At 49.2% G+C, this 15,471-nt stretch overlaps 4 protein-coding genes across 4 annotated transcripts; 1 reads left to right on the forward strand and 3 right to left on the reverse strand.

Moving 5' to 3' along the window:
• Positions 1–3,559: 3,559 nt before the first annotated feature.
• Positions 3,560–4,264, forward strand: BDP81DRAFT_457740 (uncharacterized protein; the record flags this gene model as incomplete). Its single annotated transcript, XM_060593316.1, has 3 exons — positions 3,560–3,574; positions 3,847–3,907; positions 3,993–4,264. 3 exons carry the CDS (start codon positions 3,560–3,562, stop codon positions 4,262–4,264), a joined length of 348 nt encoding a protein of 115 aa, XP_060451156.1.
• A 187-nt stretch (positions 4,265–4,451) lies between these two features.
• Positions 4,452–6,124, reverse strand: BDP81DRAFT_307908 (Tannase/feruloyl esterase; the record flags this gene model as incomplete). The annotated part of the gene is made up of 3 exons (XM_060583403.1): positions 4,452–4,787; positions 4,863–5,603; positions 5,660–6,124. The coding sequence occupies 3 exons, from the start codon at positions 6,122–6,124 to the stop codon at positions 4,452–4,454; spliced, it is 1,542 nt and encodes a 513-aa protein (XP_060451157.1).
• A 2,517-nt stretch (positions 6,125–8,641) lies between these two features.
• On the reverse strand, positions 8,642–11,256 carry BDP81DRAFT_478380 (ankyrin and HET domain-containing protein; the record flags this gene model as incomplete). The annotated part of the gene is made up of 4 exons (XM_060594853.1): positions 8,642–9,361; positions 9,548–10,494; positions 10,672–10,863; positions 11,112–11,256. The coding sequence occupies 4 exons, from the start codon at positions 11,254–11,256 to the stop codon at positions 8,642–8,644; spliced, it is 2,004 nt and encodes a 667-aa protein (XP_060451158.1).
• Positions 11,257–11,749: 493 nt separating this feature from the next.
• On the reverse strand, positions 11,750–14,261 carry BDP81DRAFT_417372 (heterokaryon incompatibility protein-domain-containing protein). Its single transcript, XM_060589614.1, has 2 exons — positions 13,761–14,261; positions 11,750–13,692 (listed from the first exon to the last, which is right to left on the reverse strand). Exons 1-2 carry the CDS (start codon positions 14,173–14,175, stop codon positions 11,867–11,869), a joined length of 2,241 nt encoding a protein of 746 aa, XP_060451159.1. The 5' UTR covers positions 14,176–14,261; the 3' UTR covers positions 11,750–11,866.
• Positions 14,262–15,471: the final 1,210 nt, after the last annotated feature.

Here is a 15,471-nt window from a genome sequence, read left to right on the forward strand (position 1 = left end):
GGTAGTTTGCAGAAGTTGAGGCTGCGGAACTGGTAACAGTAATCGTAGTCGTGGAATAGTTTCAAGGAAACTATGTCTGTCAATCGTAAGGGTGGGTAAGGCTTCGGTGATCAATCGTAGTCTTGTCAAGGTAGTAGCTGAAAGCGGATGTTAATCCTGATACGAAGTTAATTGCTGAAGAGCTATGGAAGTCTGTCCTAGAGTCCAGCTCAAGTCCATCCTTATATACAAGTCCTGATCCTGAACATGTCCCTTGTCCCTTGGGTCGTCTTGGGTCATTCTGATCCAGAATGATCGTTTAGCCCCCAATGATGATGATGATGATGTATTTAACGTCTGGTAACAAAAGGACGTGCCGGTTTAGCCCCCAAGTCGTGTTGGATCATATTGATCCCAAATGATCCTTATCTTATCATCACGTGACTTGTACCATAGTTCTTCCGTTCCGTGAGAGGGTGCCTTGTGTTCCCTTGTCCTGTGCTTAAACGCTCCAAGGATGCCTTTTGGAAAGATAAGATCTCCTCAGCCTCCTCAAGCAAAGACATATTTGAAATGGTCGGTTGGCACAAAGCCACAGGATCCTTTCAGACCCCGCCACTCCGAGATGTAGACAACCAAGACACGCTTGTCTCACAACCAAAAGAGAAGCGCGACTTATTTACCCGCGTCCTCCTTAGAAACGCTGCAATCTCCGAGGACATACCAACAGAAAGCCCAGTCCTACAAAGGCAAGCTACGCTTCCTTTCCCGCAGGTTACGAAGGACGAGGTACGGTCTTCGGTTCTCACCGCGGGAAACACGACTCCTGGGACCGACGGAATCACTACGACTGCTTTGAAAATAGCATGGCCAGTTATTGAGGATATTGTCCTCTCACTTTATAGCGGGTGTATACGCGAGGGTTGGCATCCTACTTGTTTTAAAGAAGCAACTCTCGTGATCCTAGCAAAACCGGGAAAAAGAGACAAGACACTCCCGCGCTCCTATAGGCCAATTGCGCTCTTGGCCGTCCTCGGAAAAGGCTTGGAGAGACTCATCGCCAGACGACTTGCCTGGATCGCAGTTAAACATCGTGTTCTGCACGATCAACAGTTTGGAGCACTCCCTCTTCGCTCTTGCAGCGACCTCATCGCAGCGGCCATCCACGACATCGAGTGCGCCTGGCAAAGAGGCCTGGTTACCTCTATGCTTACGCTCGATATAAAAGGGGCTTTCGACGCCGTGCTCCCAGGACGACTGGTCCGACGCCTCTGCGAATAAGGATGGCCGGAGAACCTCGTATGCTGGGTCTCAAGTTTTGTTACCGGAAGGAGAGCAAGAATAAGGCTTGATGGGGAGGTAGGAGACGTCTTCGGTCTCGAATACGGACTACTACAAGGCTCACCCGTGTCTCCTATTCTATTCATGCTCTATATTGAACCTCTTTTTAAGCTAGGCATAGCTCGCCTAGGAAGGAAGCGATCTCGTTTCGGCTACGCCGATGACGTCGCTATCTTGGCAAGCTTAACATTACTTGAGAATAACTGTGATATCCTAACTAAGGAATGGAAAGAAACCTTAGGATGGGGCGCGACGGAAGGAATCACTTTTAACCTCGATAAGTCCGAACTGATCTACTTCACTAAGAGACGAAAAGACGGAAACCTATCAATCATAGTAGGTTTGCCGGATGGGAGGTATTATACAGTTTAGGCTATTAAAGAAGGCTCTTCTCTACGCTGGCTCGGCGTTTACTTCGACCGTAAACTCATATTTAAGAGTTACGTAAGAAACCTCTCTGTAAAAGTATGCTAAGTAGTTAATGGACTACGGGGACTAGGGAACACTGTCTGGGGCGCGCCTGCGTACTTACTTCGTCGAGCGATCACCTCTTGTGTATTACCCACTCAGTACTATATATCTGAAGCATGGTGGCCCGGCAAGAGCCGGATAAAGAATGGACGTACTATCTTAAACGGGGTTGGTAGTCTGCTATACTAACTGGACGCGACGTAAACCAAAGCCATCAGAGCGATGGTCCCCGTATACAGAACGACGCCTGTACCGATCCTATAGCGCGAGGCGGCTCTACCCCCAGCAGAGGTGATACTGGATGCGAAGCTCCACACAGCGTCCACCAGAATCCATCGTCTGGACGAGCGACACCCTCTCCGAACGAGACTCAGGGACAAATCAGGACCAGACTCACGGCTACGACGAATGGCAAGCCTCGTAAGCAAAAATACCGAATACATCGATCCGTTAGAACTCCCCCCTTGGGAGCAACTAGCGGACTGGCAGACAGCCCTCGCCAGGGTCGGCTACGAACCTAATAAGACCAAAGAAGAACAGGCCCTCTCCTTTGCAGGCAGGATGGCAACTTTCTCCAAGCGGGACATTGTTGTCTACACTGACGGGTCCCAGATGTCGGACGGCAGCAGCACCTCCGCCGGAGCAGGCTGGGTAGGGTACCAAGCTACACGGCAGATCTTCCGCGGATCCGAACCACTCAGCTCCCAAACTGAGGTGTATGACGCGGAGGCACATGCTGCGTATCACGGCCTGATGGAAGCCACCCGGGCTCCTACGGCTCGTATGGCAGATAACGTCCACATCTGCCTCGACAACCTCGCAGTCGCGGCTAGACTATACTCCCAGAGCACAGGAAGCAGCCAGGCTAGATTTAGGGCCTTCAATAGGCTCTCTTCCTCCTGGACTCGGAGACAAAGAGAGAGCTGGACAACCCCCGGCAGGGTTTATGTTTGGTGGTGCCCTGGGCACACGGAAGTACCAGGAAATGAAGAAGCGGATGCTCTAGCCAAGGAAGCCTGCAAACTAATCCCAAAATCACAACCACAGCCCTCATTAGCGCACCTAGAAAGGCAAGCTAAAGCAGCTGCCTTCCAAGCCTTTGCCAGAAAATGGCTGTCCCAATGCCCTCGGCAATATGCCGACCTCGAGATAATTCTTCACCCCAAGCCGCCCGAACTCCGCCTCCCTCGGCACTTACTAGGAAGGCTATACGCAGCAAGATCCCATCATGGAGACTTTGCAGCATACCACGAGAGATTCGCTCATCAAGATGCGTTGCTCAACTGCAGCTGTGGGAAACCCAAGACACCAGTCCATTTCTACTTCTGCAAGCGTGGACGCAAGGCTACACCGCGCTACCTCCGCCAACGTATGGCCAAAGCAAGTATTGATTTCTTGTTAGGTTCTGCTAAGGGAGCCTCTCTTCTATGCGAATGGATAGAGGAGACCAATTTCTTTTCCGAAATTTGCCCGAGTCATTGAACAGGAACGTTAGGTGAAGACGGTAGCCTGTAATATAGTTTAGATTAGTATAGACCATGTCGGCATAGCGCCCGGCACGTCCTTTTGTTACCAGACGTTAAATACATCATCATCATCATCACCTTGTCCTGTGCATGTATTGGCGTATCGTAACCGTCGTAAGCCTGCGGGGCAGGCCCTGTTCTTGGTCGTGCATGCTGGGTCGTAACACTTAGGTCGCCCTAGATCATTTTAATCTAGAATAATCGTTTAGCCCCTAAGTCGTATTAGATTATATTAATCCCAAATGATCCTTATCTTTGTTATTACGTGACTTATACTATAGTTCTTCCGTTCTGCGAAGGGTTACTAGTATTCTTATTTCACCTATATACATAGTGCGCTGTAGCCGCCGTGACCTGCAGGGCAGGCCTGAACTTGGTTATACATGTTAGGTCGTAACACTTTAATACTTTATTGGATAATTATTTACAAATACCTTTTTCTAATTTACTAAATTAAACCTTAAAGAGTATTTCGGATTTAATACCGATATATTTATAAATTAAGTTTTTAATATAGTTAATAAACCAGTGCAGACTTGACTTCTGCTTCGACGACCATGTCGACCCCTGGATTCTGGTCGACAGTGCCAGTAAGTTGCCATCCTCACTATTTCCCTTGTCTTCTCTGATCATGTCACTGACTCTTCTACCTCACACTGAACGGCTACTACGGAGTCGACTGCGGCCAATTCGATAACTGGGCGCGCAACGAGCCTGCTGAGTACTGCAACAACGGCCTGCGCAAGGGCAACGCTCTCTTCTACATCAACCGCAAGTTTGGCTCCCTTGGAAAGTCGTTCAACGTCGACTACAAGAACACCAACGCGGCCGAACCCCACCGTGGCTCTGTTTCTGGCAGCTGCTACCCTGTCCAGGACGTGCAGTGCAAGTGCCACTCCAGATACAACGCTGAGAAGCACGATTGCTCGAACAGCTGCAGCGACTAGACGATCACATCGAAGGAAAAGCTTCTACATCAGCTTAGGAAACCTACACGATTTACTCGACTGGGTAGTTGCGCTTGATATGCTTTGGATGTGTGCTGCCAATGATACCACATAGAAGATAGAGGATCCAAATCCACGACAATGGTCGGCCAACTGGCTATCTAAAAAGACCAATGACTTTGAGTACCTACAAATTGCCTCCACATGACCAGCATTGTGTTCCTAGCGTCCTATCACAGGTTGGATCAACAACAGCCTTCTGTGGGTATGGACATAAGATGCGGTCCTGTACGTCTCCTCCTGAGATCGTGACTTTGAATGGTGTGTGGTCTGGTGCTGTGCCGTTCTCTACCCACGCGCGTAGTTGATCAAACAGACTAATTGGCTCTCCGCTTCTCCCTCCAGAGCAATGGCCCATGCCGGGTACCTCGAAGTGGCGATAGAAGTCGTGAACTCCCGGAATGAGATCAGAGACTGTGTTGTAGTACTTAATGCTTCCCTTCGGAGGAAGAAGCTCGTCAACCTGTGTGAATGACGTATGTAAGTTTTCAACTGACACCGAAGGTAGCTAGACTTCATGTGATCTAGGTCGACTTACAAGGCCGTGAAAGGTAATGAGCTTGCCTCCTGCATCGCGGAAAGCAGAGAGATCAGGGTCATCAGTGCCAATAATTGAGTTGTACCTTTGCCGCCCCTGGTGTGCCAGCCAGTCGAACTCGACATGGCTGAGGTTGGAAAGGTCAATGTCTGGATCCCTTGCGACAAATAGCGAAAGCCATTGCGTAGCGATGGACAAAGGGACTCCTCTGCAGGGCTCTGTAGTACAAATTGTTGCCGCGACGCCGACAGTCAGGTCGGTATCAGGGTTCAGTCCAGGCCACAGCTGCACGCCCTGAGAATCACGCATTCCCTGCCATGTAGCGTTGACGACAGCTGCTGCAGCATAACTAATTGTAGGTGCCCCCGTACAGTTGATGTCTCGACCCACTATATCGAATGGATTGAAGGCATCTAGACAAGCATCGACTTCTTCAATGATACCGTCTTTCACACCGTCTAGATCATCACACGCAGAGACTGCGGCCGCCGTTATGGCCGTGAGTTCGCAAGCATGAGGGTACTGCCCTATTATGTCCATGAATTGCTGAGGCCACAGCATGCTGGGAAAGAAATCGGTCCATTGAATGCCTGGAGCACCCGCGGCAATGCCATCATACTGTGTTGGATAGCGTTGCGCCAGCATGAGTCCTTGCCGGCCACCCTGGGAGCAGCCATTCCAATAGGAGTAGTCTGGCTCGCGACCGTAGTAAGACTGGATGAGAGACTTTCCAATGACTGCCTGCGTGCGTTGAGACTTAGAAAGGCCGATCGTTTTCAGATGGTTCAATGACTTACGCCGTCATCGAGAGACACAGACGCAAGGTTCTGCAAGTTGTAGAGGTTGACATTCCCGGGACTGAGGAGTGCCCAAGAACTTGCGTCCAAAGAGTTTCCCAGCCCAGCGTCAGTTGTAATCGTCGCATAACCGTCTCCTACTGCTCCGCCCATGGCGCTAAAAAAGGGGTCGCTTCGACCCGCAACCCAACCCCCACCTCCGACAGCCTGGAGACGCCCATTCCATCCCTCTGTGGGAAGCCAAGATTCGAAGGTGATGATATCACCTTGACCCGGGTGCGTGTAGGTTACCGTGATGTTGCAAAAGCTCGCGTTCTGCACTTCAATTGACGGCTGCGTGAAGCGAACAGAAGAAGGGACAGAGATGGTGTAATTGGTGACAAGGTTTGTCTGTAGAGAAAGGATCTCCGCCCCGAACAATGAGACATTCCCAAACGTGGCGGGGACGCAAGATAGTGCAGACATTTGAACAGAGATGAGCTCGTGATGGAGAGATCGAAGAGGTTGAATACGGCAGAGCAACGCACAGCAAATTGAAAACTCTGCTCATCTCGCGGCTTACTTATGCAAGATCTCTTCCTTGGTGTCTTCTCGTGTTACATGGCAAAAACGTTCGGGTAGGATTGTGAGAATTCCCAAACTTGTCAAGCGTGAGAATGTTGAGCTGATTTGCGCACATTAATCAAGACTCCAGCCCTTCGTTGTCACTGTCATAACAGAACCGGCTAAATGGGTTCCTGCTGAACGCTCATTGGCACCTAAGCCTTTGATACATTTCATAGGATCTGGATCCTAGTCCGAAGCCCTCGGATGGCCTTGAATATTGTCGAGAAATGCTTCAGATCTCGGTTCTTAGTAAATTTTGAGCCTGATAGAAAACCTAGAAGTTAGAACAGCATGATAATCGCGAGTTGGGAGTGGGAAACAATCTTCCAGGACTTCTTTTGATCAAAAGGATTTCGCCGCCATTACAAAATGAGGTGCTCACAACAAACAGATGGTTGCTATCCCATCGAGTGCCAATTGGCAACAGGTACATGCCCTTGAGGGGAACTGACCACTCAGGAGACAGCCAAGACTTCTTCTAGCCAACCAAAAAGCCTAGATTATGGATACTTCTGTTGTCTATATACTCTGACTATGAAAGAGGTACCAGCAATCATCCGAGTTACAAAGCGCTACTCCACACTGCAGGCACCCTGACCTCGTCTTTTTTCTGTGGGATCGTGAGTGTTGTTGAACAGGGCCTCGTACTGCGGCTTCATTGGTCCACTGTACCCACGATTCAACCAGCCTCAAAGGCACATACTGCTGAAAAAGCTCTAAAGGGGTAGTAGATAGACCCCGTACTGTTGTGGCGCGGTAGGGCACGTCGAGGGGGTTGAATTGGCCCGGTGTGCCCCTTTCTAGCGGAGGCGATTCGTGTGGGCGTACATTTGCGTTATCACACCTCTCGGGCCTACATTGAGCTGTACAGGCGCTATCAAGGTCTTCGGGAAGTACTGCGACGGTGATATGTGAAAGCGCTGACGAATCAGACGCATCAGAGTCGCTTGAGGACATCGCGACAGTTGCCCATCTGTAGAAATGTTAGTTGTGGTGGTGAACGCAGCTGGGAAAATATAGGGGTTGATGACGTACCGTCATGTATTCCCGCGGTGAGGGGGCAAAACTGGGTCAAAACTGGGCATAATGTACCTGTTGCCAATTGGCACTCGATGGGATACCAGCACTTTCCGAGCCCGATCGCATTTGAGCCTGGTATAAGCCTTTTCTGACTTGATGGACTCGGCGATTTGAGTAGCTGATGCCGATCTCGGATGATACTATCATGCAAGCACTTGCATCTCGGAGAAGCGTATTTATTGAGGCAGACTACTGAACTGATATAGCAACTGTTGTCAACATCTCGAAAGAAAGAGTGAGGCTTGTCAGCGTTTTCAAATGTGTACAATGTAACTCACGCATCATGAGGGGTGTTTCACAGACTTTCCGTTTCCTGATTGTAAGTCTGTTAACTAAAGCTTCAATTGAGAGTTGGTATTCTTACAACTTGTAGCGACAACGAGCTAACCCTCGGCCGCAGAGGTGTCACTGTATCTCGAAGACTATGTCGATCACTTCAAGTTGCGATCAATGATACGCCTCAACACAAATGTATATACTAAATACGAACCCATTTAGCCAGCTTATCTTCCTGCCAAGGAGGAAGCCTCTGAAGCTCAGCGAAAGCCGTTGCTCTGTTCTGGTGGCCATTCATACGATTACGAAGTATTGATCTTGGTATTCCGAACTCAATCGAGGCCCTCTTGATAGAGAGACCGTTTCCGATAGTCTCAAGAGCCTGAGCAACTTCATTTTCGGTATATAAGACCATGACATATCGATTAATAAGTGTGCAAAAAAGAATTGCATTTGGACGATTTTTACAATTGTTGTGGTGGTTTGTACATTGGGGTATGGATAATAATGCGGTGGCTGGGAGGGATTTTTGGGGTGGCCAAATGTGGGTGAGTTGACTTAGTGAATAAGAAGTTTGACACATCTCATGCGGGTATCTCTGGTAAAGAGAATTTCTTTGTGTGGCTTTGTTTTCCTCGGCGCTTGTTCCACAATTCGCGGCGGTTTACATTCTTGATTACCGCATGGGAGAGCACCAGTGAGATGGGACTCATGAAGCAGCGAGACAAATGTAAGGGAAAGTGTAACGTTATTTATGAAATGACGTATTACCACTGAGAGTCCATCAAGGTTTAAAATGAACCCTCGGAGATTGTCCAATAGTCTAAGTCCAGGTTGTCCTACAACATCCTAACAACACGTACTTAGACGCACTAAGAGGGAGTCTGAAAGCAAATACTTGACTCAATCGCAGGTGGCTCATTCTATCTCAACCAAATATCTCTTAGTCCATCAGCTCTTTGATCCTACGAAATCTTTCAACTCTCCAAGCCTCGGTTGCTTTCGTGACCTAATCATGACTCATACCAGTATGATGTTCTCGAAACCATGAACGTGACCTAAACCCGCGCCAGAGCCGCCTGCTAGTTCGCCAAACATCATGCCACTAACGTAGCAAGGACTCACAATCTGAAACGATGAATGATCTTGCGTCTTGCGGAGGACAAAAGGAAGTCTACTGCCAGAGAGAATAGCGACCATGTCCCCTTCCGCTACCTCGGCAGAAGCTCTACCAATGTATCCAGAATTGGTCGAGAACAATCTTGAAGACGTACTTCGCCTGCGCTTGAGCTCGCGTATGAACATATTGCGATAGTGATCGAGCCTTTTTGGCTCCGATGTCCAAAGTCGGGAGTAGATGTCGTTTACTCGATCGACTTGGGCAAGTCCAGCCCACTCCACAAAGGCCACAACATCATAATCGCGTCCTGCTTCCATAAAGTTTCCCTTGCACAACTTTTCTGCGTCTCGGATAAGGCCAAGAGTTCGGAACAGTGATACATTGACATGGCGCTCCTGTTGTCTTGAAAAGCGGTGACAGCTTTTGGCATCGCTGTCCATGATGAGGACTTCAGCGAGTGCTTGTATCAGAGACTTGTCGGAAGTGCTGTTGTTCGCGCGGCCTAGGCCGAATGTATGATACAATTCCTTGCGCCCAGATTCGCTGACGTCGAGTGGCCGCGTCAACAAAATTTCTCCCGCTAGAAGACTTTCAACTAAGAGACCTCTGACAGGGGGCTCCTTGACCGAGAGTAGTTCGACAGGAAGTTGCTCGACATGAAGTCGTTCAATGGGGAGTCCGTCGACCGAGAGGTTTTCGACCAATAGTCCTACAGCTGAACCATGTCCAGCCGAAAGTTCTTCCGCAGGCTTTTCCTCGTCAGATGGACCCTCAGCTGGTAGACCTTCAAGTTGGAGACCTTCAACTGGACCCCAACAGCCGCTTTGTTTTGCTCGTGGGTGACTCTTGCCAGCAGATGCGTCGAAAGCTCTAGAGAATCCAGCAGCGAGGAACAACGAGTGTCTGCCGTCTTTCCCACGGAAGTCGGGAACCCAAGAGGGAAGACTGATAGCTTGATCTTTGGAGGACTGGCAAAGTCCCGCGCCGTAGAGCAGGCTTAGGTCGCCGGTGCGCTGAGTATAGCACCGCGTAAAGTCCGCATACGTGTCTCTTGTGGAACTGCGGTAGTCGACAGTTAAGTAATCCCCAATGTTACACAGACCTATGAGCGCATAGAGCTTGTCATGGTCATTTGAGGCCTGCAGGCGGCTGGTTGGAAACAGAAGGTTCTCGATGTTTCCAATTTGGCTTAAAGGAACGTTCAAGTGCGCAATGTTGAAAAATGACTTCCGTAATTCGGCGATGGATCTTTTGCGAGGGTCTGGTGGGTTCCAAATAGAGGGATTGCTTGTTAGAGTGTCCAATGTCTTGATCGTCCACCAGTCTGCAACGAAGATGCCGCAATGAACTGCAGCCCGCTTTGCCAGAAGGATCTCTTGGAACATCCATATACGGGACCAGTAAGGCCGCAGCAGCAGTTCGGTCAGTCCACGAACTCCTTCCTCGTCCTGTATGATTCTCTGTGTGGTCGTAGTCTCATCTTGCAGAGCCTCGCAGCCGTTCAGCAAAGCCATGGCCGATTCTGTGGAGTCCCCTGCTTCACCCAGCCAGATTCTCACGCAGCTTGCTCCGCTGTAGATTTCGTCCATTTTTTGAATCTGGATTGACTTCTCCTCCAAGTCCTCCTGGTTAATGCAAAGGCTGTCCGCCCTTATCACTCTCTCTTCTTCGTCATGGCGCAAGTAACGTAGTGCAGTTTCAAGGCTCTGCGTGACGCTCATGCACCTCTCGTTGATGGTGATGGTGACTGGATCTGTTGGTATACACGTCAGCAGGGGCCTGTGGGCCGGTACGAAGCTCAATAATCTTGGTATTAAATTGCGTATATCTGTGTAAGGAGGAGTTGGTGAGCGTAGCCCACGATTCCTCCGTTGGGTGTAAGTAGGTGGAAGGGCCGTTTGCAACAGCCCAGACCACCTTCCAAATCCACCCTTTTCTGCCGTCAATATTCCAACAGGATCAATTCCGTCTCCCCAGCGATACGACAAAGCGTCGTATTGGGAGTTCCCATCTCCGAGGTGCAGGACGGCGAGGTCAGCAAAAATTGGAGCCAATAGAGACGTAGCAGGCTGCAATTTAATCACACGGATCTCGTCTTTACTTAGAGGAAGCAGATGATATACTGGTGCAAGTCAGTGGCACCGAATCTGCTGAGTTGACTTCCCTTATCAACTAGAGGTGATCTAACCTGATTGAATTGTCTGACGTACATCGCCACATACATCGACAACGACTTCAGTAGGCTCGTAACGTCGAATTGATGTCATTGGCTTCCCGAGTACAAATTTCCTGTTAGTCTGCTTCCCATTTGAAAAGACCCGAGTGTTAAGACTATGTGCCGAGGTCGTTCCAGATTCCTGAATGACTTACGTTTGTTTCCAAATTGTTCTTCTGCTGAATGACGCGCTCTTCGTGAAGTTTCTTTTGTCTCCAAGGTCGTATTGTAGTCCCGTGAGTTGGAAGAGCTGCGGAATGATATGTGATAAGCATTTCGAGGTGGAGACTGGACATGCATGGTCTCTTATGCAACCTGAGCCCTTGGTTACCTTACATTGACAGATAGACACTAAAAAGAAGATCATTGCGACCCTAGGAAATGGAACTTGATGGCCGCTTACTCCGGGACATGCTATCGCAAGCGCGCGCATGAAACTCCACGCTAAGCGAGGGGCTGTGTTGGGCGCTCCCAACGCTCCGGACCGCAAAATTGGCCACATGATGCTCAAAAATGGAGACTTAGATGATACAGGGCGCCAAATCATAATGGCAAAGATTATTTGGATTGGAAGGCGCAGTGTCCTGAGTGTGTTTGGAGCTAAAATTGGACATGTTCCAATTTGGGTTTATTTGCCGGCATGGCAGTAATGTTTGATGGACCGAAGTGAAGCTACGGTCATACAGCGTCTTGTGTAAGAAAAGCTTTTGGAATGAACAGTCACGGAAGAAATAAAGTTCTCAGGACCAGGATCAGGAAAGCGACACAAAGAGACCACAGGAAGGAAAAGGAATTAGGTAACCAACTGTGTTTGGAAAATCCATCTCGCAAGAATTCGCAACTCCAATTTGGCGAGGAGATGCGGAATGATAAACAAGCTAAGTTCAGACTGCCAAATATCTCTCCCTGCCTAAACCAATGGGATTTCTTGAACCGTCAAGTAACTACTGTTTCCATTCATCAACTCCCCATACATCATGCCGCTGATGTAACAAGCACCAACAAGCTCAAATCCCAGCTCTTGTCTTCTCAAAACCACTGGAAAGGGGCAACCAAACAATAAGGCAATGGCATCGCCAGGTCGTGCAACGACGTTGCACCGCCCAATCTTGTTGTCGTCAGAGACAAACATGCTTGAGGCTCGTCCTGACTTCAACAAGAACTCCTTCATGAACGTTTTGTAATGAACGTCGAGCTGAGACGGATCAGTCCTCTTGATCGATTCGTAGAAAGTGACATATGGTAGATCGCTGCCTCCTTTGGAACCGAAAAGTGTGTTGAAATCAACATTTCCGTCTTGCTTCCTAGGAAGTTCGTTGCCCATGTATGTCTCCAAGTCTCGCATGAACCCAAGCATATAATTCAATCGATGATGTTGCTTTGTGGCGATTCGAGCTTCAGAGTCCTCTCCAGTGTACCCATTAGTGTCGAATACGAGACTCTCGAACAGCGCTTCGATCTGAGGTTTGCCTAAAACACCAAGGTGATGATTAAGCTGTCCGAATTGCAGCACCGTTAGCAATTGCTTCGGAGTCTGCGCATCTTTCAAGACCGGAACCGTAGTCTGAATCGTATCCAAAAGAAGTCCTTCGGCTACGAAGACCCCATCGGCATCTCCCGTTGTGTGCCCCTTTAAGTACCCTTCCATGTAGCGCTTCCCTTTGGTGGCATTGAAGGTACCTGCATTCTCAATCCCGTACCCTGTGTAGATATCCACACCTGTTGAAGAGCGAAAGTCTGGAGTCCATGAAGGGAGACCGATATCAGGTTGGTCATCTGGGTTTTGAGAGCCGGCCAGAAGAAACAAGGCCAGACTTCCCGTTTTCTGAGCGTAGTGTCTGGCGAACTCGACGTAGATATCGCGTAGCGACTTGCTGTAGTCGACGGACAGATACGGAGCCATATCGCACGTACCCATGAGGGCGAAGAGCTTATCGCGCGCCTCGGTTGCTTGTAATGGCCTCGTAAGAACGAGAATGCGCTCCAAGTTGTTGAGAGCTTTCGGACTGATGGTGAACTGAGCCGTGTTGAAGAACGCTTTACGAAGTCGGATGGTCCAGCCTGGAGGGTTCTTCCGGTCTCTCCACAGGGATGACTGGGAGGTCACCATATCCAGGTACTTGAGGTGACCGAAAGGTGTGCTGAATCGACCACACTGAACCCGCGCCTTTCCTGATAGGAGGATTTCTTGGAACATCCAGATCCTGCTCCAGTATGGCCGTTCAAGTAGCTCAGTCAATCCAGACGACCCACGATCATCGGCGCAGATCTTTTTTACGACTTCTGCGGTCTCTTTGTTGCCACAGCTATTAGCGAGGTCCATACCCGCTTCAGTGTTGAGGCTAGCCTCGCCGAGCCATATCTGTACACAGTCTGCCTTTGAGTAGATGACGCCCATCAGAGTCACTTGGACCTGTCGCTCCTCTATGTCCATCTGATTGATGCAGATAGCGTCAGTCCAAATGACGAGTTCGCGGTCCTGGTGACGAAGATTTTGGAGAGCGATGGACAAATTCCTTGTCACCTTCAACTCGGCGTCATTGACAACAATCTTAACAGTGTCGTTGGGGTCTCCCCATCTATAAGAGAGAGCGTCGTAAGGAGCCGAGACTTCCTTGGATTTGGGATCGTAGTCAACTACAGAGAGCCTGGCAACGATCTGCGACGAGAAAGAGGTAGCTGGCTCTACGTGAAGGATGCGGAACTCGTTACAGCGAAGAGGTACAGGTTGATACACTTCGTTTCGAGTACGTGTTAGTCTTCATGTCGGGCATAGGTGAGAAGTCAATGCGGAGCTCACGTACCTGGATGTACTGTTGAGTGAGATACAGCCGGGGAGCTGGCTTTTCCGATAGGGGTTGTCTTTGCGACTCGAGTAGTTGCTGAAGTACTAGCCGTCTTGAGAACCGTAATGGCCCGAAGAGCGAGCACAATGGCGTGAAGATTCGTGGCAGGGCTAGACGGAGGCTTCGATGCTGGAGATATGGACGAAACCGGCGCCGGACCATTGTCGTGTGTTGCCGCATCCTCTTTCAACAAGTCTAATGGCTGCAGAAGACTGATCATGATGTTTGAACAGAATGAAGAAGAGAACTTGTAGAGCGAGCGCTTGATGTTAAGGTAGACGATGAACAGGGCAACGATTGTGTAGAGCTGCTCGCAGCTTTGCTTTGGGTGAGAGGTATGTCTCGAAAGATTCATTAGTGTTGGAAACCACATGACTTAAAGCGAATGCGAGAAGTCAATTTATGAAAACACCAGCTCTTCTATTGTCGGTGATTTAACTCCTAACAATTGGCAAGTATTTTATGGCAAGTTGAAACGCGCGGCTAGGCGAAGCGTTGAGGGTGGTGGTCGGCGATGCATCGAAACCAGCCCAGCGTTTACAAGGGGACTCAGCGTCGCGGATATGAGACTCCAATTGGTCCTAGGTTCTTGATGCCTTAGCCTTTACGGCGCGTCCAACGCTGTTGGTAGCAGAATCGACATGGGAATGGGGCCGCCTGATGAAGACCCTCAGTGCCACTCTCCTGCATGATAAGCTCGTTGGAACCAACACGGATACCAAGCGCTGCCACTTATCTGTCATTGAAGTTAGAAGACCTGAACAGGTTTACTTGGACTGGCAAACCGCAATATGTCATTTAGTCTCATTTCTGTATCATCCAGACTGTTAGGCGCGTCAATAGTGAAGTACTACGATGTGATGAAAATGACATGATGTCGATTTTTCGACATCATGTCCGTGCACTGACACGGTGTTCCCTACTGATTCGTGGAAAACCTGACAGGCATCATGTCAGTGCTTGACATGGTAAGATGGCCCCTAAATACAGCGGTAATGCTTAGTGCATCTGGCGGACCAATGCTACAGTATCTCCGCAAACCTCCAAGACGCGCCAAGCGTGATTATTGAGCTGTCGCCGTAATGGATTCACCAAGAACAAGGTGATTCTATGACATTTGATGCCTGCGGTATCTCAGAGGCAGGTAGTACAACAAGCATTCATTTGGATTCATTATAATCGAGCGGGGTACTTCCATGGTGTATATCGCATGTTTTGTCGACAGGGACAGATCGGTCCTGGACGAGGTGACTACCTAGGCACATTATGGTCACCACAGAAACTGTTGTACTTGCCCCAGACAAAACCGCAATGATCGTGAACGAAAAGACGTCCGTGGCACATATTAGTTAAACTACTAGTAACCAGACTCAACTTTTCTTCGATATAACACTTGTGAGATATTTGGTAAAAACATTTAGTCTGAGAACCGTAATTTGATCCCAAGCATGGAAAGAATAGTTAAGATGCGGGGAAAATGAAGTATTGTCGGGTAGGAATCTTGCTAGCCGGACTTGAAGCATTTCTAAGACCGGTCAATAGTCGCAATGCCGCTGGATGTGGGCCAACGTAAGCGCGCGTCAAGGCAGCCCGAAGCTTTGGATACGTCTCGCCTGAGCATGCGGCCGAAACGGCAACCTGATTTGAGAAAGATAAGAAATGCAAAATT

This window comes from Colletotrichum phormii (assembly GCF_030913505.1).
Source record: "Colletotrichum phormii strain CBS 102054 chromosome Unknown BDP81scaffold_2, whole genome shotgun sequence".
Taxonomy (NCBI): domain Eukaryota; kingdom Fungi; phylum Ascomycota; class Sordariomycetes; order Glomerellales; family Glomerellaceae; genus Colletotrichum; species Colletotrichum phormii.